Source organism: Echinops telfairi, unplaced genomic scaffold (genome assembly GCF_000313985.2).
Source record: "Echinops telfairi isolate 266 unplaced genomic scaffold, ASM31398v2 ScPeMD7_443;HRSCAF=831, whole genome shotgun sequence".
Classification (NCBI taxonomy): Eukaryota; Metazoa; Chordata; class Mammalia; order Afrosoricida; family Tenrecidae; genus Echinops; species Echinops telfairi.
Genome location: NW_022104341.1, coordinates 74877887 through 74900937, shown reverse-complemented (window position 1 = coordinate 74900937; position 23051 = coordinate 74877887). Strand labels below are relative to the sequence as shown.

The window sequence follows — 23051 nt, the reverse complement described above, 5'->3', positions numbered from 1 at the left end:
CGAAAAGTGGATGAAGGGAGACGTCGGACAGGGTATGATATGACAAAATACCCATTTATAAACTATCAAGGGCTCATGCGGGAGGGGGGAGCGGGGAGGGAGGGGAAAAATGAGGACCTAATGTCCGGGGTTTAAATGGAGAGAAAATGTTTTGAGAAATGATGTACAAATGCGCTTTACACAATTGATGTGTGTATGGATTGGGATAACAGTTGTATGAGCCCCTAATAAAATGTTAAAAAAAAGAAATCATAAGTACCACCCATATGAGTCAGCCATAAGGAAAAATGTATGTTAAAAATATTGTCATTTGACTAAATTTATCTTTTGAAAATTTCTTTACTGATAATCACTTTTATAACAGATTAATGTTCTGGTATAGTTATTCTGGTGATATTGAAAAAGCCCCTAAGAAGGCATTGTATAATAGTTCTTCCTAAATATACAGTAATATATCATAATTTATGCTGAAAAAAAAATGATGGCAGCATATGTGCACATGTACTTGACACAATGGATGAATGCATAGATTATGATAAGAGATGTAAGAGCCCCCAATAAAAATATTTAATAAAAAAAATTTAGTAGTGAGTTGAAAAGTTATTGAAAATACTCAGAAGTCCACAAAACCAAGTGAAACTGAGATCCATTGTGGTGAATGAACCATTTAAGGCCCCCACTTCTGACAGGTGCTATGCTAGTTGTACTTTAGGCTTTTTGTTTTTTAACCCCAGTTGCATGAGGAAGCCATGTTGTCAGAAAACAAAACTCAACATCCACTCAATGTGTAAAGCCTAACAGAAGACTCTTTACATAAAGCTGTGAACTCTCCCCAGAAAGGTACACAGGATATTATAAAATGAATCTGACAAATTAGAAAAGCAAGAAGAAGTAAGGAAATACTGAAAATAAGAAAATAGTCTAGATTAATTAAATTGAAAACAAATGTACAGTACCACTGAATTAGAGATCAACTTTGCCAGAAATTGATTATTTGAACTTTTAATAATATTGTGGAATCTGATACAATTGAAAATTGAGTGAGAATGCATAAAAACAAAATTAGGAAATGGGGCAGAGAGGTAGGGAGAATGACTAAAAATTTCTGAAATTGTGATAATGGTTTCACAACTCTTTGGATATACTAATATAGGTTAAGCATTGCTACTAAAGTTACAGATCATATACACATGCATTTATTAAAAACAAAACCTGTTCAAACATGTCCCTACAATCAGTGAATGGCTGCAGACAAGTTCTGTCAATAATATTCTTGTCTTAGTCTCATTTCAAACTAACTGCTATGGAGTCGACGTTGACTCATAGTGAGTGATCCTGTAGGATAGGTGCCGAAAAAAGGGTGTAATTGGAATAATCCGCTAAATGCAAGGCAGAGAGGTCAGCTTAGAAGGTGATAACAGCTGTTTTTTTGGGTTCCCACAGGGAAAGTCTTGATAAATTTTTGTAGAGGTCACAGGACAGTCACAAAGACCTATTGTGAAGGAATTTTAAAATTTTGAAAACTACATTGATGAGAAAAAGGCTGGAAAATTGCACCAAGATTTTCCCATAACCATGATGGACCTACTCATTCATGAGGAGCAAGGGCTGTCTTGTGAGGATTTTGTGGGGAGACACCATGCTCCATCAAGCCTAGAACCAAGGGTGCTGCTGCCTCGAGTTTCTTTTTGTTTCCAGAACTCAGAAGGCAGTTTGAATCCCTTGAGGTTGCCCAAACTGCCATTTGGATTATGGTATAAATCAAAGTGCGTCGAATTCTTCAGGGAAGGAGTAAAGAGAGGGAAGCACCACATTCAGAAGTGTATAAACCAAGAATTTGTTGAGAAACATTAGGCTCACATTTACTTTATTTTTTTTTCAATTAAAGCTTTCTATGGTTCAGTATAAATAATTTTGAAATACCCTTAGTAAAAAAGGCATTGAATTGTATACTTAAGTAGGTGAATTCTATGGAGTGTAAATTATATCTCAATAAAGCTATTTTTCTTTAAAATAATGTCCACAACATTTACAATGCTCACAAACTAGAAACAACCAAATGTACATCAGCCTGGTTTTAGTCCTACAGTGGAATATTTCAAATAATACATTTTAATGAAATTAGTGATTTGAAACAGTTACAAGTATAGGCTAAAACCTGGATCATGCTCAATAGCAAGTTAAATATAAAAAACATCTCAGAGTCCATTCAGCGTGATTCCATTTACTTTAAGTTCAGAAACTACATGATACATTATTTAAATAAACACAAGCTCACACCTGTCAAGTTAATTCTGATTCATAGCAACCCAACACGGCAGGTTAGAACTGCTCCTGTGAGTTTCTAAGACCATAACGCCTTATGGGAGTAGAAAGCCTCACCTTTCTCCCAAGGGGCAGCTGGTGGTTTCAAACTGCTGACGTTTGCTTAGCAGTCCAATGTGTAACCACTACGCAACCAGAGCCCCTACATTGTCTAAAAATGTATTAAAGATGTGTTAAAACAATTTTATTGGTTGCAGGGAGAAGACAAGCCAGTCAGGGTGCAGTGTAGCAACAATGAAACATACAACTTTCCTCTAGTTCCTAAATGCTTCCTCCCCTCCCCCGCTACCATGATCCCAGTTCTGCCTTACAACTCTGGCTAGACCAGGGGTTGTACCCTGGTACAGATAGGAACTGGGAGCACAGGCCAGTGGGTTGGAAGTCTCTGGATCCAGTGGTGTTGTAAGCATCTCAGCGCTGGCAGGGGTCTCTACTCAAGCTCTCCCTCAACGAAGAATACTTTGTTTTATTAACCTGGCGTCCTGTCATACTCACCTTCCTGACAGAATCATTGACGTCTAAACGGGTGCATAAGCAAGTATGGTGAAGAAGGCTGATGGTGCCCAGCTATTAAAAGATATAGCGTCTGGGGTCTTAAAGGCTTGAAGTTAAACAAGTGGCCATCTAGCAGGGCTGCAACAAAGCCCACATGGAAGAAGCACACCAGCCTGTGTGATCACAAGGTGTTAACAGGTTCAAGTATCAAGCATCAGAAGACCCAAAACAAACAATCATCTTGATGCAAATGAGGGGGAGGGCGGAGTGGAGACCTAAAGCCCATCTGTAGACAGTAAGACATCCTCTCACAGAAGGGTCACAAGGAAGGGACGAGCCAGCCAGGGTGTGGTATAGCACAGATGAAACACACAACATTTTAGTTCTTTAATGCTTCTCCCTCACCACTATCATGACCTGGTTCTACCTTACAAATCTGGCTAGACTGGAGCATGTACACTGGTACAAATAAGAGCTCTTGATACACAGAATCTAGGACAGATAAACCCCTCAGGAACAATAATGGGAGTAGTGATGCCATGAGGGTAGGGAGAAGGTGGAAGGAGAATTATCAATGCATAACCCCTCCTCCATGGGGACAAACAACAGAAATATGGGTGAAGGGAGATAGCATACAATGTAAGATATGAAAATAATAATTTATAGATTATCAAGGGGTTATGAGGGTGTTAGGGTGGGGAAGGGAGGACAAAAAGAGGAGCTGATACCAAGGGCTCAAGTAGAAAGAAAATGTCTTGAAAATGATGATGCCAACCTATGTACAAATGTGCTTGATACTATTGATGTATGGATTGTTAAAAGAGCCGTTAAAAGTCCCCAATAAAATGATTTATAAAAGAAAAAGTGCCCCCCTGACCATTAAAAACTTTTGTACTATAGCTCATAATCCAGAACAAAGTGTAGGTATCTACTTTTTCAGTCTTTTGGGGGTCATCCCAGTGCCCCCCAGGGGACAATATCACCAACTTTAGGAACCACTTTGAGAGAGAAAACAGTAGCAAATAAAGAGGGGCAAATACAGTATGTTAATATGATACTGCTTTTCTTCAACTAGGTGGTAAAAGGTGTTTGTTGTGCTGTTATTCCTTATACCCTTGCTGTTCAGAACATGTTCTGCTAATTAGCTGTAGTGGCATCTCCTGGGAGCTTGTTCGAAATTGAGAAAAGCAGATTTATTCATGCCCTACTAAATCTTTTCATAGATCTCAGGTGAATTATATGCTCGCAGAAGTTCATGATCCACTAGTTGTCTGTCGGTTATACTATGGTTCCTTTTCTGTTGCTGTGATGCTGTAAGTTGGACCAATAGGCTTTCACATCAGTAAGGACACCCATGGGGGACGGGTTTCAGTGGAGCTTCCAGTCTAAAACTAACTAGGAAGAAGGAATGGACTGCCTCCTTCAGAGGTATTAACCACTGAAAACCTTATGAATAACTGTGGCAGTTACATAATATCCTGTCAACTTGTGAAGGGGTGGGGTCTAGCCTGTCAATCAGGCCATAGCCAGTGAGGCCTCTATGTGGCCATGGCCTTCTCCTGAGGATTGTGGGACCTCTTGTATTCCTCGCTGGAGGCAAGAGACTCTCTCTGCTTTGTATTCCTGCTGACAAGACACATGGAGCTACGCTAGAGCTCTGGAGCTGGAGGAGCCACTTGGAGACCCACGCCAGTGCTGAGATGCTTATACTGCCACTGGATCCACAAGACTTTCTACCCATTAGCCTGTGATCTTGCATTCGGTATCATTGCATGTGCTGTGTGAGTCTGAAGAGGACTTTATAGATTGGCACCGGACATATGGGCTAATATCGGACTTATGAACTTGATCTGGACTGGGCTGGGATATTTTTTCATTATACAATTGCTCTTGTATATAAAGCTTTCTTATACACATATGAGTGTCTATGGATTTGTTTCTCTAGTCTACCCAGACCAACACAATAACTGGAACATTGCCAGATATAGTGCCAGAAGATGAGCCACTCAAGTTGGGAAGGCATTCAAACGATGACTGGAAGAGCTATCTCATCAAAGTAGAGTCTATCTTAATACTGTGGATTGAATGAAGCTTTTAGGATCTTTGTTCGCTGACAGAGAACAGCTCAAAATGAGAGGAGACTTTTATAAATATCTATTAATAATTGGAACATTGAAATGGAACACATTAGTTCCATTTCACATTACTGATGGCTATTTTTAATTGGACCAGTCATATGATTTCTTATGCTTGGAATGAAAAATTCAAAAAGAATGGCATTGCATTCCTCATATGGTTTAACAACAAGAAAAGTGGGTGTCAGGTTTATATCTTTTCTCCATACTTAACCTGTATGCTGTGCAAATAATCCAAGAAGCTGGACTAATGAAGCAGAACACAGAGTTAGGATTGGAAGAAGTCTCATTAACAACCTGTGATATTCAGATGTTACAACCTTGCTTGCTGTAAGTATAGAGGACTTGAAGCATTTATTGATGAAGATAAAGACTATTACAGTCTTTCATATGAATTGCAACTTAATGCAAAGCAAACAAAATCCTCACATCTGCACCGGTAGACAAGTAAATGATTGAAGTTGTCAAGAAAGGTTTTAAGTAGATGTCAGAAGAGACTCTAAAATTTACTCTTAATCTTTGAGTAGCTAAGGCAAATTAGAAGAAATGATAAAGTCAAAGAGCCGAACAGAAATTTTCAAAGGGCAACTTGAGAAACAAAGCAGAGTATTAAAATGAAATGTGCAAAGACCTAGAGTTAGAAGACCAAGATGGAAGAACACACTCAGCATATTTTTTTGTTTTCATTCAGCCACAGAATTTTATTTCTAAGCCCAGTTTAAGGTTCCAGAGATTAAAGCACAAAGGAAAACAAGAACACAAACAGCTCTGGTAGTCTCTGTGCTGCTGATTCGAGTGGCCAAGAGGAATTCTACTGAGTGCCTGACAAATGATGTCCCTGAAATGGAAAGCAATTTAAGGGGCTTTGTTGTTGGCTTTTAGAGGAACTCCAGCTGTAATGTTCCCATTCAATGGCCTTCTGGTTTTAACTATCCAAGCATCTCTTTTTCTAGAGGAAAGACAAATAATTAATACTTCAGTAGAGTGAATTACCTAACCCCCTGTGTTAGGGTTCTTTAGAGAGATAAAACCAAATTGCTGATAATTTAATATATATATTTGTAAAGATAATTAGATATATAACAAGAAATGAACTGTTAAATCATATACAGATAAATAAATAATACAAGAAATAAACAGTTAAATTATAAAGCACTACAAGGACTAGCAGTCCTTCAAGTCTAGTCTGCTGCCAGATCTTCCTCTATTTGTAGAGAGAGCTAGGCTATGTCAGCATAGCAGCCAATCACAAGGCAGGTCACCAACTGCCAGTCCCCAGCTCCAGAGATGTCTTAAAGGGACCTCAACTTACAGCGACACAGTCCACAGGCTAGGCGTCCCACAGGTAGTGTAGCCTTAAAATTGAGGCACAGAACAAGCAAGGCAGCCGCACACTCGTCTGATGATCACAGCAAGAGACAAGAAAGGCAAGGCTCACCAAGCCATTTATCTCTCTGCCCTTCAGTTAATCCCACTTGTGTTTATCAGCCAGGCTGGCACAATAAACTATCTTACCCCCTTACCGTCATCCCAGAGACTTTCAGTAAATAGAAAGGAGAGGTGAGCTACTTAAGACACAACCCAGGGAAAAGCAACGCAAACTTGAGAGATTTGAATCTCTTGTCCATTGCCATAACATATTCAGGCTCGCAAGAGTTCTTGGCCATGGTGACTGGGTGGCAATGATTTATTGACCGACAAACACCTTGAAATCCACTGCCACTTAGCACTCTCCCATCCCAGAAGCTTATGACCATGATCAAGCCCCACTCATTCCTAGATTGGTAACTTAATTCAAGCAGGGCTTACAGGAGAACTAACTTATAAAGTCTTAGGATATAAGTTCTTGGGCATCTTAAAGTCATTATTTATATAGAGGTAGGATTTGATGGAATATCAATTGGAATGTCTCAACAAGCTGATGACGCACTGGAAGCACTCACTCACCTATTCCAAGAAACTTGGAAGACATCTACCTGACCAACCAACTGGAAGAAATTCATATTTGTACCCATTCCAAAGAACGGTAACCCAATAGAAAGCACAGCTTATAGAACAATACCATTCATGTAACTTGCAATTAAAATTTTGCTAAAGATGATTCAACAACTGGTACAGTAGTAGTACATTGGCAGGGAGTTGTCAGAAATTCAGTCCAGTTTCAGAGGAAGATGTGGTACAGGGTCATCATTGGTGATGTCAGATGGATGTTGGCTGAACGTAGAGAATATTAGAAAGATATTTTCTTGTGTTTATTGATTATGCAGTCATTTGGTGTGTCAGTCATCACAAATGATGGATAGCCTTGAGAAGAATGAGACTGCCACAACACTTGTGTCCGTGAAGAACCTGTGTGTGGATCAAGAAGCAATAGTTGTAGCACAGTAAGGCGCACCGCGTGGTTTACAATGAAGAAAGATGTGGTATCCTTTCACCATCCTTATTCAATCTGTATGCAGAGCAAAGAATCCCCAAAGCTGATCCATATGAAGAAGATGCAGCATCAGGATTGGAAGAAGGCTGATGAATAACCTGCAACATGCAGATGACACGACTTTGCTTCCTGAAAATGAGGAGGACTTATAGCCCTTGCTGATGAAGATCAAGGATTGCAGCCTTCAGTGTGGATTACAACTCAGTGTGAAGAAAGTCAAAATTTAAAAAAAAAAGAAAAAAGAAAGTCAAAATTCTCACAACTGAACCATTGTAGAACATCATGGTAAGCAGAGAAAGATTGAAGCTGTCGAGGATTTCATCTTGCTTCGATGGAAACAGCAGTCAAAAGATGAAAGAACGCATGACATTGGGTAAATTATGCTGCACACGACTTCTTTAAAGTGTTCAAGAGCAGGAATGTTACTCGAAGAACTAAGGTACACCTGACTCATCGTCACCTCAGTGCATGCGAAAGCTGGACATTGAATAAGGAAACCGAGGAAGAATTGGTGCATTTGAGTTACAGTGCTAGTGAAGAATATTGAAAATCCCACGGACTGTCAAAAGAACAAAGAAATTTATCTTGAAAGATGTACAACCAGAATGCTCTTTAGAAGCAAGTATGATGACACTTTATTGCACATACTTCAGGCATGTTACTGGAGAGACCAGTTCCTAGAAAAGGCCATCGTGCTTGGTAAAGCAGGAGGGCAGGGAAAGAGGAAGAGACGAAATGAGATGGGCTGACACAGTGGCTGCAACAATGGGCTTAAACTTAACAATGGTGAGCATGGCACAGGACTGGGCAGTGGCTCATTCTGTTGTACATGGGGTTAAAACTGACTTCAGTGACGCCTAACAACATAAACAGTTCAAGAAATACAGCCTGTAACTCATATACATTTAAAATATTTTTTCTATATAAATTAAAGCATTTTTAAATGATTGGGAGGGGTCCGGGAAACGGGGAAAGCTCCTGGGAATTCAATGGATTAGTGGGAAAATTGCATGTTCTATTAAACACTATGTAAATTATCTTCTGCTGTTTGAACTAAATGCCACAGAAATCAGGAGAGTGATTCATTCTGCCAGCCAAGGTCCCAGACAAGTCTTTAATGAGGAACTGGCATTTGATTCTGATCTTGAAAAAGTGGGTGGCATCTTTTTCAGGGAGAGCAGGGAGAAAAGTAGGAAAACAGCGGACCTAGTTGGAAAGTCTGTAGCATTCTAGAAAGGACAAGGGCTGAGACTGGAGAGGAGGGCAAATTCCAACTTGAGGGCTGATGTGGAGAAGGGTAGAATAGAAAGTTTGTGAATACTTGTCACTCTAACCCCTAAAAATTCTGCCTTCACGATCTCCGTATTTACTTGTGGTGCTTTCAGATGTGTTAAGTCGTAGATCCAGTGAAAATGATCTTGTTACCACTTTAGCCAATTAAGCTTGACATCTTAGTGAATCCCGGCTGTTGTACCTGTGCAGAGTTCCACACGTGCTGGCAAGGGAATACATAATACACTGCCAAGTACTACTGGGAACTCATAAGCGGCCCTGGTGCACAGTGGCTTCCTCTTGGGGTTGCTAATCTCAAGCTTCCAACCAACTGCTCCGAAGGAGAAGGCATTCCGCTGCCATAAAGATGTATAGCCTCTGAGATCCTGTGGAGCAATTTTACTCTGTCCTATAGGTCCCTGTGAGTAGTACTCAGTTCAAGGGTACTGAGGTTGAGCTTTGGTTTAATTCCTTTCTTAACTTTATGTATGCAGTGACTCAGGTTTGCTTTCTGTCTATCATTGAACTATCATATAATGAGTTTTCTTTCTTAGGCAGGAAATCTTCTGACCGTACACAAGAAGTTTTATAACATAGTTATAAAAATAAGATCACTTTTCAAACTAAAAAAAAAAAAGATTACATATTTTTTTCCCACACACACTTCGAAAGTTCTCATTTTGCTTCCTCGGACTAATACCATTAAAATACTATTACGTGGCATACTTTTATTCTCTTGATGAATGATTCATATTTTTATTTGCTCTTGTTTAATGGTACTAATATGAAATTTATTTAAAAGACAGATCCAAGTCTTTTTTTTTTTTTCAGATCCAGGTCTTGTTGGTAACTATTTACAAGCCAACGTGCAGAGCACTAGTCCCAGATGCCTTAGGTTAGACTCCAGCTATCGTCGAATCAGGCTGGCTTAAAACTTTTGCCTACTACTGTATGTCACCATGCATAATTGTCAACCATTGTTTTTGCCATTCTCTCTTCTCAGAGACGCAGAAGGCAAGGTTGCATCCTCATTGGCCACTAGAAGGAAGGGAAATTAGCAGGTTTTTACTGGTTTATGAAATTTCTTGCCTAATGGAAAAGACAGGGGAAAACTATGTTCCGGTAAATTTCTATGGATCTAATTTAAGTCAGTGTTTCTTTCAGCAGTAGGTGAGCTGAGTAAGTTATAAGAAGTTACTGGTGCTTTATCAGTCTTCAACCTTTTAATTCTTTTTTCTTTAAAGAAACTACTTTTGTTTAAAAAGTTACTGTAGAGCAGTATTTCATTTGTTCTTGTTTTTCTACTTTTGAATTTGTAGTTACAGAAGAATTGCCTCCTCTCACTTTGCAGTGACCGGATTCTTCAAGATGTCCCATTTAACAGGCAAGTGAGAGCCCTAGAATTTTAAAATGGGGCAAAACTGAATTTTTAAAATCTTTCTTGGGTCATTTCTTACCAGGTAGGACATTCCTGGTGTAAGATTGAATAGATAGAATTGTGCATGACCTTACAGAATGCTAAATCTACATCTCTTAATTTAGTTCTCTGACAGCTCATAATAGATTGGCCTCTGTTTTCATAGCACCTTGCTTAAGAATTTATCTTGGTTATAGTTTTCAGAGTATTTATATAATATTGTGCATGACGTGACCTCCATTTGAAGATGAGGAAACTGCTGAGGTGTGTCCTCAGTGTCTTGCCCATGGGTATACGTTTAACTAATGAATCTAGAAAGACTCAGGTCTTTTAGTTCTAGATTCAATGTTCCTTTCTTTGTATCATCCCTCTAGTATTACACTTACTCCTCACTTTTAGATGATCATTATCTGACATTCACATTTATGGTAATAGTAAAAACTCTACTTATAACTCTCTAAAACTATGTGTTCTGAAAGAGCCTCAAATGATCCCTCCCATCCTACCCCTCTTCCTAGTCTAGGATGCAAATAAAATGAAAAGAGAAAGTAGGAGCAGGGAAAGGCCAGGCATCAGAAGCCTTTGGGCCATTAACCTGTATGCCTGCTCCAGAGCCTTGCTGTGGCCACACACCTCAGGTCTGAGAGAAGGTGGCAGAGGGGTGCAGGCAGCATTTGCAGCGATCACTTAGTTGCAGACCAGAAAGCCATGGTTTGCACAGCAGGTAGCCAGCAGGTTTGCCAGCAGGTAGCAGTCCCAGGTGGGTGGGCATTTCTCTGGAGAACAAGAAAATCATGTGAGTCATGGTAGGATGGGAACTCTCCTGATGGCAGATTCTGACCTATACAGCTCTGTGGTTTGATAGGGCACAGCCGACTAAAGTACAGAGTCGCAGTAGAGAGGAGTGAGTTGCAAATGACAGCTGCAGGGAACGGAGCAGTCTCATAAACAGTTCTTGTAGCCTGAGGAGCATTTGCCTAATTTCGTGTAGCTACCTGGTCTTTGGATCCTAACCATGTCAGTAAGTGAAGAGTAGTTGTATTGTTTATTGGTATTGAATTTTGGAAGAAAATTTTAAAGCAGAGGTTAAGGGAAGCTATAAAACTGGATTCCACTAAGTCTAAAATGATAACTTTTCTAAGATGTGCTTTGAAAGATAAAAGGATGATAGTTTTTTTGTTTCATGTTTTAAAATACTGTTCTTTTGTTGTTGTTTTAAAATTGTGAATTAGATGAAGATTAAATGTGTCAGACCATAATTTTGCATTGACTGTTTTAAACAATTTATCAAACTTCCAATAGCCTGTTCTTCCCTCTAAAATCAGTAAAGCTCCACCTTTGTAGTATGCATTTTTCCTACTGGGCGAGCATCAAGCAACTCACTCTGAGTTAGTGCACCCAGTGGCATTATTTGGGAAGGTTCTCTCTGGTCACAGTGAATTTTTTCGTAAAAACAGTTTTGCTCAAAGCTTGTTTTTAGTGATGGACGATTTAAGAGAACAATGTGTGGCTTTGAAATTTTGTTTCCTGCTTGGGAAAAATGCCACAGAAACTGTTGTAATGTTGAACACAGCTTACAAGGACAGCGCTATGGGAAAAACTCAAGTGTACAAGTGGTTTTTGTTTCAAAAAAAGGTGAAATGTTGTTTGATGACAAACGTGGTTCTGGAAGTCTGTCATCTTCCCAAACAGCTTGTTCCACCAGGTCAGACTGTTAATCAAGCTTTCTATTTAGAGGTTCCGAAACGATAGCGTAACAGTGTGTGACAAAAAAGGCCTGATTTGTGGCAGACGGGGGACTGGTGTGGCCCACCATGACAGTGTACCTGCTCATGCAGCCATCTCAGTGGTCCAATTTTTGGCAAAAACCAGCTTGCCTCTCTTGCCCCACACACCTGTCTCATCTGACCTCGCTCCATGCCACTTCTCTTTGTTTCTACGAATGAAGAGGGACACGAAAGAACAGTGATTTGACAATGTAGAAGAGGTAAAGAAAAAAATGAAGGAGTTGCTAACAGCCACCCAAACAGATGAGTTTGAAAAATCTTCCCAAGGATGGAATCGCAGATTTGACAATTTTTTTAACGTGTAATGTCTAGTACTTTGAAGGTGATAAGGTTGTTTTGAAAAAAACATTTTTAATATGTAGCTTTGGGGGGGCAGAATTTAGGGTTTTATGGGGGGTACCCCCTCATATTTTTCTCCCCCTTCACCAGTGTTAAGACCCATCTACCCTTTAGTCTATTGCTTCCCCTTTCCACTCTTCCCTCTCACTCTGGTAAACGTCCAAGTCTATTGCTTTTGGCAAGAAAGTTTCATATTTATTTTAAGTAATTGTTCTCATACAATATCTGCCCTTTTGTTTTTACTAACTGCACTCAATGTAATGTTCTCTAAGTCCATACATGGCATTAGGCATTTCATAATTTCATCATAATTTTTACCACTGTGTAGTAGTCCATTGTACATGCCCCAATGTTTGTTTGTCTCTACTTCTCCCAGTGGGTATTTAGGGTTTTCTGCCTTGATCTTGTGAATAGTGCTATGATGAACATGCGTGTGCATATATCTGTGCTATATTCTTTATATCTGTAGGGGATTTACTAAGTATTACGATTGCTGGGCCATGTGGTGTTGCTATTTCCAATTGTTTGAGGAAGTGCCATACTGCATTCCATGGTAGTTGTGTTGAGTTACAGTCCTACCAGCAGTATATAAAGGTCCCCGTCTCTCTGTACCCTCTCCATCATTTGTTGTTTTCTGCTTTTTTTGAATTTTTCTCTCAAAGCTGGGTGAGGTGATATCTCATCTTTGGATTCACGTCTCTCGGGTGGCTAGTGATGGGAGAACATTTATGTTTATTGGCTGCCTGTATTCCCTCTATGGTAAACTGTCCATTGAAGTCCAGAGTCTACACATTTTATATACCAGCTCTATGCCTTCAAGTAGCTAGTTTGATTGATTGTTTCATGCTATAAAAATTACATGAATAAATGTATTGTTGTCCAATGTATAGGTTCTTTCCTTACTTTCTTAGCCAATCAAAATACAGCAGATACTGCATGCAAAAGAAACAGAAAAAGATTTTGGTGCCTGTGCTGACAAAGAACAGTATGACCAAAATACCACATGCTTCCTGCATTAGGGGCAGCTGGGTCTCTTTGTTCCCTGAGACTCCCAGAATTCTGACTCCTTCCTGCCCCTCCCTGCCCTCTAAACTCCGCTTGGTTAGTCCTGTTCTCCCCAATGTTCACTAGATAAACTTCTCACTTGAGAAATAGGCTCAGGGAGAATAGTGGGTCAGGTGATGTGTTCTCTTCTGGTGACTCTTGGCATAGTGGTTACACATTGGGCTGTGATCTTCAAGATCAGCAGTTCAAAACCATGGCTTTCTATTCCTGTTAGAAACCCACCAGGGCAGTTCTATCCCATCCTATAAGGGTAGCATTGATTCGATGGCAGTGAGTTCTGGTGACTCTTGGACCAGGGTGGGATAAAGGGGCCTTGATGTTTGGATTGCGCGAACTCTCAGACCCACTTCAAACTGGGAGGACCCTGGGGCCATTCTCTGCAGAATTGTCTTGGGATGGATGCTGATGACCAGGATTCCCAAGATGGAAGAGTTAGGTAATAGAAGGGTGAAACACAGAGTACCAAATGGGGGAGGGGAGAAAGAATCATAGAAAAGGAGATAATGGTCTAACAGGTGGGGGTCCGAAAACTGCAGCTCCAGAGCCATATGCGGCTCTCTCAGGAATAAAGTTGAAAACGAAATAAAACTCAGTTTCATTTAAACGGTATTATTCAGATAATGGTGATTTCATTTGTGTGTAAAAATATATTTATGGCTCTCAAATAATTTTTAAATTGTTGTAAGGGACAGGATTCAGTCTTCCATCTCAAAAGTTTGCTAACCCCTGGCCTAAGGGTTTCAAATGCACAGTTAATAATAAATCTTATGATTATCATTAATATATGATAGGACTAGAATTCAAATCCAGCACTGACTTCAGAATCTGTGCTCTTAACTACTAGGCTATACTGCTTCATAATTGGCTGGTACATTTGAGAACAAACGCTTTGCAGAAAGTGTAAGTAGGCAGGAATAATAATTTGAAAGTGTTAGGTTTTTCAAGTGGGTAATACCTCGGTTCTTGGCTCGCACGATGAAAGAATTCACGCCGAAGCCTGTTTTGTAATCCAAGTGGGCTTTTATGAAGGACAGGACAAGTTTCAGGTTTTACAGTCTCAAAGGGGTTCACTTCGGCCCAAACAACCACGTGGAAAAGAGCACTTTTGCGTGTGGATTTTGGGGGGATCCCGGGAGGATAGAAGCCCAAGAACCCTAGAGACAGAGCATGTGGTCCAAGTAGCTGTGGGCCCATGTCTGCCCACATGGGAGAAGGAGACCCTCCCCCTCTACCTGCCTCTGACCAGGAGCAGGGTAAGACGTCCCAGAGCGTGCTCCCTGTCTTTATTCTAGCCCACCCATTGGCTGGGGGAAGGCATGGTTGATGGTAATGGTTGATCTTATTGGCTGAGTTAGGCCCACCTGGGTGATGTCCTGAGTCTGGGCCCAGTTTGCCTGCCCAGGTGTACCTCCCATCTGGCTCTGGGGTCTTGAGTTTAAGCATGCTGTTTGGGGTCTTCATAAGTGTCTAATGGTTGCCTAATTTCTTTCTAACCTCCTCTGTGGGGGCCTTTGCAGGCATGGGAGGGACAACCCCTTATCCCTAAGTTAGCTACCTAACAAAAGTATTTTTAGAATGCTATAAGTACAGGAGTGACATTATACCTTAGTCCTTTGACAGGTTTATTTATTTTCAGTACACAGGCACAAATTGAAAGCACTGGGGATCGAGGTCAATTAAGGATTTATTATAGAGCCTTAGTAACATAGTGGTTACTCCTTGGACTGCCATCCACCAGCTGCTCTACACCACCAGCCACTCCCCAGGAGAAAGGGCTTTCTACTCCCATAACCAGCTACAGTCAGAAACCCAAAGGGGCCGTTCTGGTCCATCCTCAGGGTCGTCATGAGTCTGCATCAACTCCATGCAGCGACTTTGATTTTGTGACTTTTGTAGAAGAACAGAATGCCAGTAATGGGCCTAATTCGCGGTGGCCTTGGGAATAGAAAGGAAGTAACAGTAAATTTGAAGGAAGTTGCAGAGGATTTAGCACGATTAATATAATCATTCAGTTGGCACATGCAAGCAGTAAGCATTATGTAGGCATGAAGCACTATATTAGGTACTTGATATAGAGGTGTATATGGGTTATGTTTCCATCTCTCCAAGGAGCTCACAGGTAAATGGGGGACTCAAATGAGTCATAAGTTAATCACAGATCTCCGACCAAGTTATGAACAAAGTGCCCTGGTTGGGTAGTGCTTACTTGTTAGGCTGCTAATTGCAAGGTCCGCAGTTCAATACCATTAGTTGCTCCTCAGGAGAAAGACGAGGCTTTCTACTCTTGTCGTTAGTCTCCCTCAATGCAGTTCAACCTTGCCATATAGTGTCACTAGGAGTCAGAATCGACACTGGGGCAGTGAGTTTAGTTTGGTTTGGTTGACTAGCAGTCAGAGGACAATGATAAGCTAATCAAGGAAAGCTTGTCAAAGGAAATGATATTTGAGCTGAGTTTCGAAGGATGAGACTGTGGATAAGACAATCAGATACATTTCTTGGCCTCAGCCTGTATTTCTCTCCTTTTCTCATAGCCCACATTCCGTTCTTTTTTGGGGGGTTTGTTTGTTTGTTTTTAAAACAAGCTCTGGCCAGTTTTATTTATTGATTTTAATCATTTTATTGGGGCTCATACAATTAATCACAACACATAGATCAGTTGTGCAAAGCACACCTATATATTTGTTGCCCTCATCCTTCCCAAAATTCGCTTTCCTCTTGGGTTCCTGGAATCAGCTCATTTTCCTTTATTCCCCTCTCCTTCCCTCCCCACTCCCCCCTCCTGGCCAATTTTATTAAAGAAAAATATTGCAGGATTTATTTTTCACCAGTCTGTTCTGGCATGCTTCTAATGATATCAGCCTCCCCGGGGTCGATGATGGCCAGCCTGCACACCCTGCAGGACTTGCCACACGCTGTGCCCAACTCGATGTTGTGGCCGCTGTAGTGATGAACACCGGTTTTGGCCAACATGGGGTAGTACTCAATTTCTGATTTCCCCAAGGCGGGGCAGTTGTTGGCCAGGATGACCAGTTTCGCTTTGCCTTGCCTGATCATCTTCAGCGTCTGCTTGTAGCCCAGCATGTACTTCCCACTTTTCATAACGAGTTGGAGCCTCAAGTTGATGGACTCCAGAGACTTTTTCGTCTTCTTTGCGGCCACCACCTTCCTGTCTTAGGTGCAGGATGGCCCCCAACCAAGAGCAGCCGCCAAGATGGCCGGAAAGGGAGAAAGGCCACATTCAGTTCTTTGGCAAATACAGCTGTACGTTCAAACCAGGGCCAGAATTTGACTAGAACTCAAGACCCGCTTCTGCCACCATAGTCCAAGTGGTTTCTCACTTGAATTACTGCATAGTTTCTTAACAGTTTTCCCTGCCTTATCTCTTATGCCCCATCCCCTACCCCCACCCCTGGAGTTTATGTAAAATGTAGAGTTAAATTCTGTTAAAACATGTCAGTTCTGGTCACTTCTCTACTCAGAATCTTCTAATGGTTTTCCATCATTCAAGATAAAAGCCAAAAAAAAAAGATAAAAGCCAAGTCTTCACCAAGGTGCTGTGTTAACTCAGACCTCACCTCTCAATAGTCTTCCTCTTGTTCTATCTGCTCTTGCCTGACTGATTTCCATGGTTTTTCTCAAAACCTCCAGGCACTCCCATTTCAGGATTGTTGTACACAATGCCCATTCCCTCTGCCTGGAATGCATGTCCTTGGATAGTCACATGGTCTTATTACCTTGAAAGCGTTATTGGAGTCTTCCCTACCCACTTTATTAAGTTTCAGCATTTCATACACCCTTTTCCCTGCTTTATTTTTCCTCTCATAGCACACGTCGGTAATTAACCAGACTGAACATTTTACTCATTCATCTGTTTATTATGTCTTCCCCACTAGTGTGTAAGCTTTGTGAGGGGCAAGACTTTAGTCTATTTTGTTAACTACTTCTACCATCAAGACCAATATTTAGCACAAAGCAGGGACTCAGTAAATGGTTGAATAAATATTTTCATTATGCTGGACAATATGAAAAACCAGGGGGGATGAAACAAACTATCATTATGGTATTATGCTATAATGCTAGATAGAATATGAAATGCCAGACAAATAGGTTTACCATATTTTCCAAGTCCTTGCTTCCTAACAGTGCTGTCAGAAGGAAACTAAGGTAGTATTCCTACAGCACCACGTGGTTCTTATTCTCTGTCTATTCAGAAAGATTTTCCATTTCCTTCCCATCTCCTAAATCGTAGCATGATTTTCTAGGTGAGCCCTGAAACGGCACTGAGGCCCCCAGATTAATTCCTGAAACTCTGTGTGTGTGTTCAGGTTCGAAGCTGCCAAGCTGGTCATGCAATGGCTCTGCAACCATGAGGATCAAAACATGCAGAGGATGGCGGTTGCTATCATTTCCATCCTGGCTGCCAAGGTACCTGAACTCTTGCTGGATACTTCTTTGTAGGCAGCCGTTTCTCGTTGCAATTACTGTTTCTCCAAAATCTTTGTACCCGAGAGATATGTAAGTACCTTTAATATGGTAGAATTCCAGGGTGCTCGGAGGTTCCAGTCTGACCTTGCAGTTGCAGTCTGCTACAGTGAATACGTTTTGGACATTGACCTTGTCTTTTGCTTTCTTGCAGCTTTCTACAGAGCAAACTGCACAGCTTGGTGCCGAGCTCTTCATTGTCAGGGTAAGTCTTCTACCATCTCTATACAGCCACAAGAGGGTGGGTTTTGTCAGTGATGTGTATCATTTGACACTTTTTGCTTTAAAACCCCCAGAACCTCTTACTTCTAATTACCCACACCGCACCATCCCCATAAGCCCCCCCAAAACCTACTGCCATCAAGTCAATTCCAGCTTAGAGTGACCCTCTACTTTTTCTTGTGAACTTGTGATTAGCAGTCCGACACTTAGCGACAGTGCCACCAGGCTCCTTGTTTTCCCCACAGAGATATTTTTTGTTCCTTAACAAAAATAGAAAGAGCCCTGAATTAGGAGATGGGGGCTTAGGCTCTAACCTTGTAAATTCACTTTGTAAATATAGATAAACTGCCTGAATCACTAGGATCTAAGTAAACTTTAAGGTCTTACCAAGCACTAAAATTCTATGATTTTATTATTTGGACACCAGCACATTTGTTTTGTTTTGTTTTTTAAAGCACAAAATATAATATATTTTAGAAAAGATGCTGATTTTACTCAATTGTTACTGCCTTCAGGGATGAGAATCTTGTTTTTAGAATGGCTGTCTATGTGTCTCAGAGTAGTTTTGACTCAAACCAAACCAAAGTCCTACTGTTGAATAGATTCAGACTACCCTGTAGGTTTCCAAAAGAGTGGCTGGTGGATTTGAACTGCTAACCATGTGGTTAACAGACCCACTACACCACCAAGCTCCTCCAAAAACTAACAACAACCAAAAAACCTCACTGCCAACAAATTGGTCTGACACACAGTGATCCTGTAGGGTAGAGGAGCTGTCCCTTTGGATTTGGGAGACTTTAGATTTGTATGGGAGTAGAAAGCCTCATCTTTCTCTCATCAGGGCTCCTAGATATATAAACATTCAAGATTTTAAAGGAAGTAGTCTACTCGTTTGCTTGGGGAAAAATCACATTTCTTTGAAGCAGGAATTACTAGTGCAGTGGTAATAATAAAGGGTGGGGGGAGAGAGGGGGAACCGATCACAATGATCTACATTTATCCCCCTCCCTGGGGGATGGACAACAGAAAAGTGGGTGAAGGGAGATGTCGGACACTGTAAAACACGAACAAATAATAATAATAATCTATAAATTATCAAGGGTTCATGAGGGAGGGAGGGGGGAAAATGAGCTGATACCTAGAGCTAAAGTAGAAAGAAAGTGTTTTGAGAATGATGATGGCAAGAAATGTATGACTGTGCTTGACACAATAGATGTATGTATGTATTGTGATAAGAGTTGTACCAGCCCCCAATAAAATAATTAATAATAATAAGATTACAGCCAAAGTTCAGCGCCTGAGAGTGGTCAGTGTGGATATCTTTGTCTCCAAGCTGCTTTTAAAGCTGTGTGGTGGGGTAGGTGGTGGGAGTGGTTGCTAGTAGCCCTTGGGTGCAATTGGGAGCTTTGAAGAAAAGAAGGTAATACAAATGGAAAAAAAAAAAAAGTACAAAGAGGTAAACATGTTACACAGCTGCTCCAGAGGCAGAGATTATATTTAAATATAGCCAGCCTGATTCTAGTGCTACACTACTGACTACTATGCTATTACGTTATCGAATTGTACGTACTGAACGTTGAATAAGAAAGGGCAGAGAGGAATTGATGCATTTGGATTATGGTGCTGGAGAAGAATACTGAAAGTACCACAGACTGCTGAAAGTACAAACAAATCTGTCTTGGGAGAAATACCGTCAGAGTGCTGCTTAGAAGCTAGGATGGAGGATGGCGAGACTTTGTCTTGTCTGCTTTGGACATGTGGTCAGGAGAAATCAGTCCCTGGAAAGAGACTCATACTTGGTACAGTGAAGGGGCAACAAAAAGGAGGCAGACCCTTGGCAAGATGGGTCCACTCAGTTGCTGCCCGATGAGCTTGGATGTGACAATGGAGAGGGTGGCATGGGACCAAGTGGTGCTGTCGTCTGTTGTGCAGAGGCTTGCTACGAGTTGGTACTGACTCGAGGGCACCTGACAACAACAAATTGTACTTGGATGCTGGTGCTTAAAATTTTTTTTTCTGTATTATGCTTTGCCTTTAATAATAGTATTCATTAATAGTTTTCTTATAGCAAACTCTCTTTTAGCCCCAAAAGTATAATCTAAAAGTAGAGCCATGAAATTACCTTGTAAATGTAAATTTACTAAATAAAATTTGTGATTGAAATTATTTACAAATAGAATTTCAGAGCTTTTGTCCTTTTTACATTTGAAATAGACTTTAATTCTCTTGTCAATATACAGTGTATCCTTTTTTCTTAAGGAAAATATGCAGTTAGATAAGATAAATCTTCCAGTTTTTACTGTCACTTACAAAATTGAGAAACCAGATCAATTTACTTATTTACTTAATATTTCTGAGATTCAATTACCTCTCCTGCTAACTGTAGCTAATTATACTACAATGTAGAATATAGATTACAAACATTCAGGAGAAAGATGAGGCTTTCTGTTGTGTAAAGATTTACAGCCTTGGAAACCTATGGAGGGTTGCTATGAGTTAGGCTCGACTTAGTGGCAGTGGTCTGGGGTTTTGCCAATATTTATGCCCTTCTTCCTCTTCCTTTTTTATCCCAAGATCTAAAATATGTGTATACTGTGACCAATTGTGTAAGATAATAGTCCTAATGTTTGAACATTTTACTATCAAGTATTATTTAGAGATGATTAAATTGTAGGTTCTTAAAAAGAAGAAGAAGAAGAAGGTGTTCATGAAGACCTTGTGTTAGTCTGGGTAGACTAGAGAAACAAATTCATAGACACTTGTGTGTATAGGAAAGAGCTTTATATACAAAACATCCCAGCCCAGTCCAGATCAAATCCGTATGTCTGATATTAGCCCTTATATCTGATACCACTCTATAAAGACCTCTTCAGACTCAGAAAGCACATGCAATGATGCCAAATGCTGGAAGATCATGGGCCAGTGGGTAGGAAGTCTTGTGGATCCAGTGGCATTGTAAGCATCTCAGTGCTGGCAGGAGACTCCACATGACTTCTCCAGCTCAGGGAACTAGCATAGTTCTGTGAGTCTTGTCAGCTGCAGAGTCTCCCAGGGAGTGAGCCTGTGTCCTGCCTCCAGCGAGCTATTTATCTCCTTAACACCTCCAAATACAGTCATCAAGCGATGACCTGATTGACAGGCTAAACTCCACCCCTTCATTCTTAATCCTTTCAAAATGACAATGGATTATGTAACTACCACAAACTCTATGTTTTTTTCCTGGTGTGGTCGTTAGAAGTTGTGTTGCAATCGCATGGTCAGCTGTTGGAAACCACCAGCAGCTTCGCAGGAGAAAGACTTGACTTTCTGCTCCCATAAATAGTTGTGGTCTCAGGAACACACAGGGGGTCACTATGAGTCATCATTGACTCCCTGGCAATAAGTTTGGTTTTGGTCTTAGAGTGGTCTGTTAGGTGTACTTGAAGAGCCTTTAAAAGACATGCTTTCAGCCAGGAGACTATTCCTCATGGAATGTGGTTATTATAATTCAATAATGAGAACTTAATTCTATTTTCTTCTTTCAGCAACTTCTTCAAATAGTGAAGCAGAAAACCAATCAAAATTCAGTGGACACCACTTTGAAGTTTACACTGAGTGCACTCTGGAACCTCACAGATGAATCCCCAACCACTTGCAGACACTTCATTGAGAACCAAGGGTTAGAACTCTTCATGAGGGTTCTGGAGGTTAGGATGGGAATTTACGCTACAGTGTTGGCATTTACTTCTTTCAGCATTTATTTACGATGTTTAGTTCTTTACTTACTTATAGAGTTCTTCTTCTTTTTACAGTCTTTCCCAAGTGAATCATCCATTCAACAGAAAGTCCTAGGACTTTTGGTAAGATATTAGCATTTCCTTCTGAATTTCAAGCTGTAATTGTTTTTTATTTGCGGCACTATATTGACAATTGCTGCTGTGATATTTACAAATATTTTAAGACTTTAAAAGTTATACACAAAGTAATTATAATCTTAGAAAAGCAGGGTATAAAGCTTAGAAGCTTTGCATACATATTAAGATTTTAGCCACATTCTAAGAAAAAATTAAGAGGGGCTGGGCCCAATCCCAACTGCATGGACAGTGCCCTCCTCCCTGCAGAAGAATTCACTTCAGAGGACAGCACTAAAGCTACAGCTCAGGGAGAGGGACATGTCTGATCAGAGCACACAGGAGCAAACGAAGGGGGAAGAAGAGAGAGTGGAGCACATCCTGGCCCACCAAGCCATGACGACGATATCCTTGCTCAGAGAAGACAATGCACAGAGAGGACCATATGGCCGGCCCCACTAAGAGACACGACATCCCTCACTGACCCATAGCCCTACAGGGGACAACATTGGCACACAGTTTGGGGAATTGCGCCCAATCAGACCCCACCACACTGAGGCGAAACACTAAGGACATGCAGCAGAACAGCAAGGAAGTCCCGAGGGAGTACCAAAAATAGGCTATGGGGCCATGGCGTAGCACCCCATCAGATTCGACTGGAAAACACTCCTAAAGGTCAACAAACAGACCTTGAACTATATACAGGCTTTTCTTTTTTTTTTGGTCATTGGTTATTTTTGTTGCTGTTTTGTTTTCTTTTGTTGTTTTGTTTTGCTCTGTCTTGTTTTTGTGCATGTTATTATCTCTGCATGTCTTATCTAGATAAGATAGGCAGGATAAATGATCTGGAGGAGAAAACAATGGACCGAAGGTACCAGGGGGACATGGGAGAGGGGGAGGGGGGGGAAAGAAGTGGGTGTTAACAAACCCAGGGACAAGGGAACAACAAGTGATCTGAAATTGGTGGTGCGGAGGGTGTAGGAGGCCTGATAAGGCTTGATCAAGGGCATTGTAACTCAGAGGAGTTATTTAAACCCAAATGAAGGCTGAACATGATAGTGAGGCAGGAGGAAAGTAAAAGGAAATAGAGGAAAGAATTAGGAAGCACAGGGCATTTATAGAGGTCTAAATACAGGCATGTACATATGTAAATATATTTATATATGACGACAGGGAAATAGATCTATGTGCATATATTTATATGTTAAGTATTAAGGTAGCAGATGGACATTGGGCCTCTACTCAAGT

The 23051-nt window shown here is 40.8% G+C and overlaps 2 protein-coding genes across 2 annotated transcripts in view; one reads left to right on the top strand and one right to left on the bottom strand.

The window, feature by feature from the left end:
• Positions 1 to 23051, top strand: part of ZYG11B (zyg-11 family member B, cell cycle regulator) — a 115461-nt gene that overhangs the window by 73413 nt on the left and 18997 nt on the right. The window contains exons 6-10 of the mRNA XM_045291756.1: positions 9981 to 10045; positions 17595 to 17694; positions 17906 to 17956; positions 21498 to 21659; positions 21765 to 21812. Of these exons, the coding sequence (XP_045147691.1) occupies positions 9981 to 10045; positions 17595 to 17694; positions 17906 to 17956; positions 21498 to 21659; positions 21765 to 21812 (426 nt within the window). The remainder of the gene's footprint in view (positions 1 to 9980; positions 10046 to 17594; positions 17695 to 17905; positions 17957 to 21497; positions 21660 to 21764; positions 21813 to 23051) is intronic.
• LOC105978313 (60S ribosomal protein L30-like) lies at positions 15840 to 16954 on the bottom strand. Its single transcript, XM_013003867.3, has 3 exons — positions 16882 to 16954; positions 16063 to 16439; positions 15840 to 15867 (listed from the first exon to the last, which is right to left on the bottom strand). Exons 1-2 carry the CDS (start codon positions 16952 to 16954, stop codon positions 16084 to 16086), a joined length of 429 nt encoding a protein of 142 aa, XP_012859321.2. The 3' UTR covers positions 15840 to 15867; positions 16063 to 16083.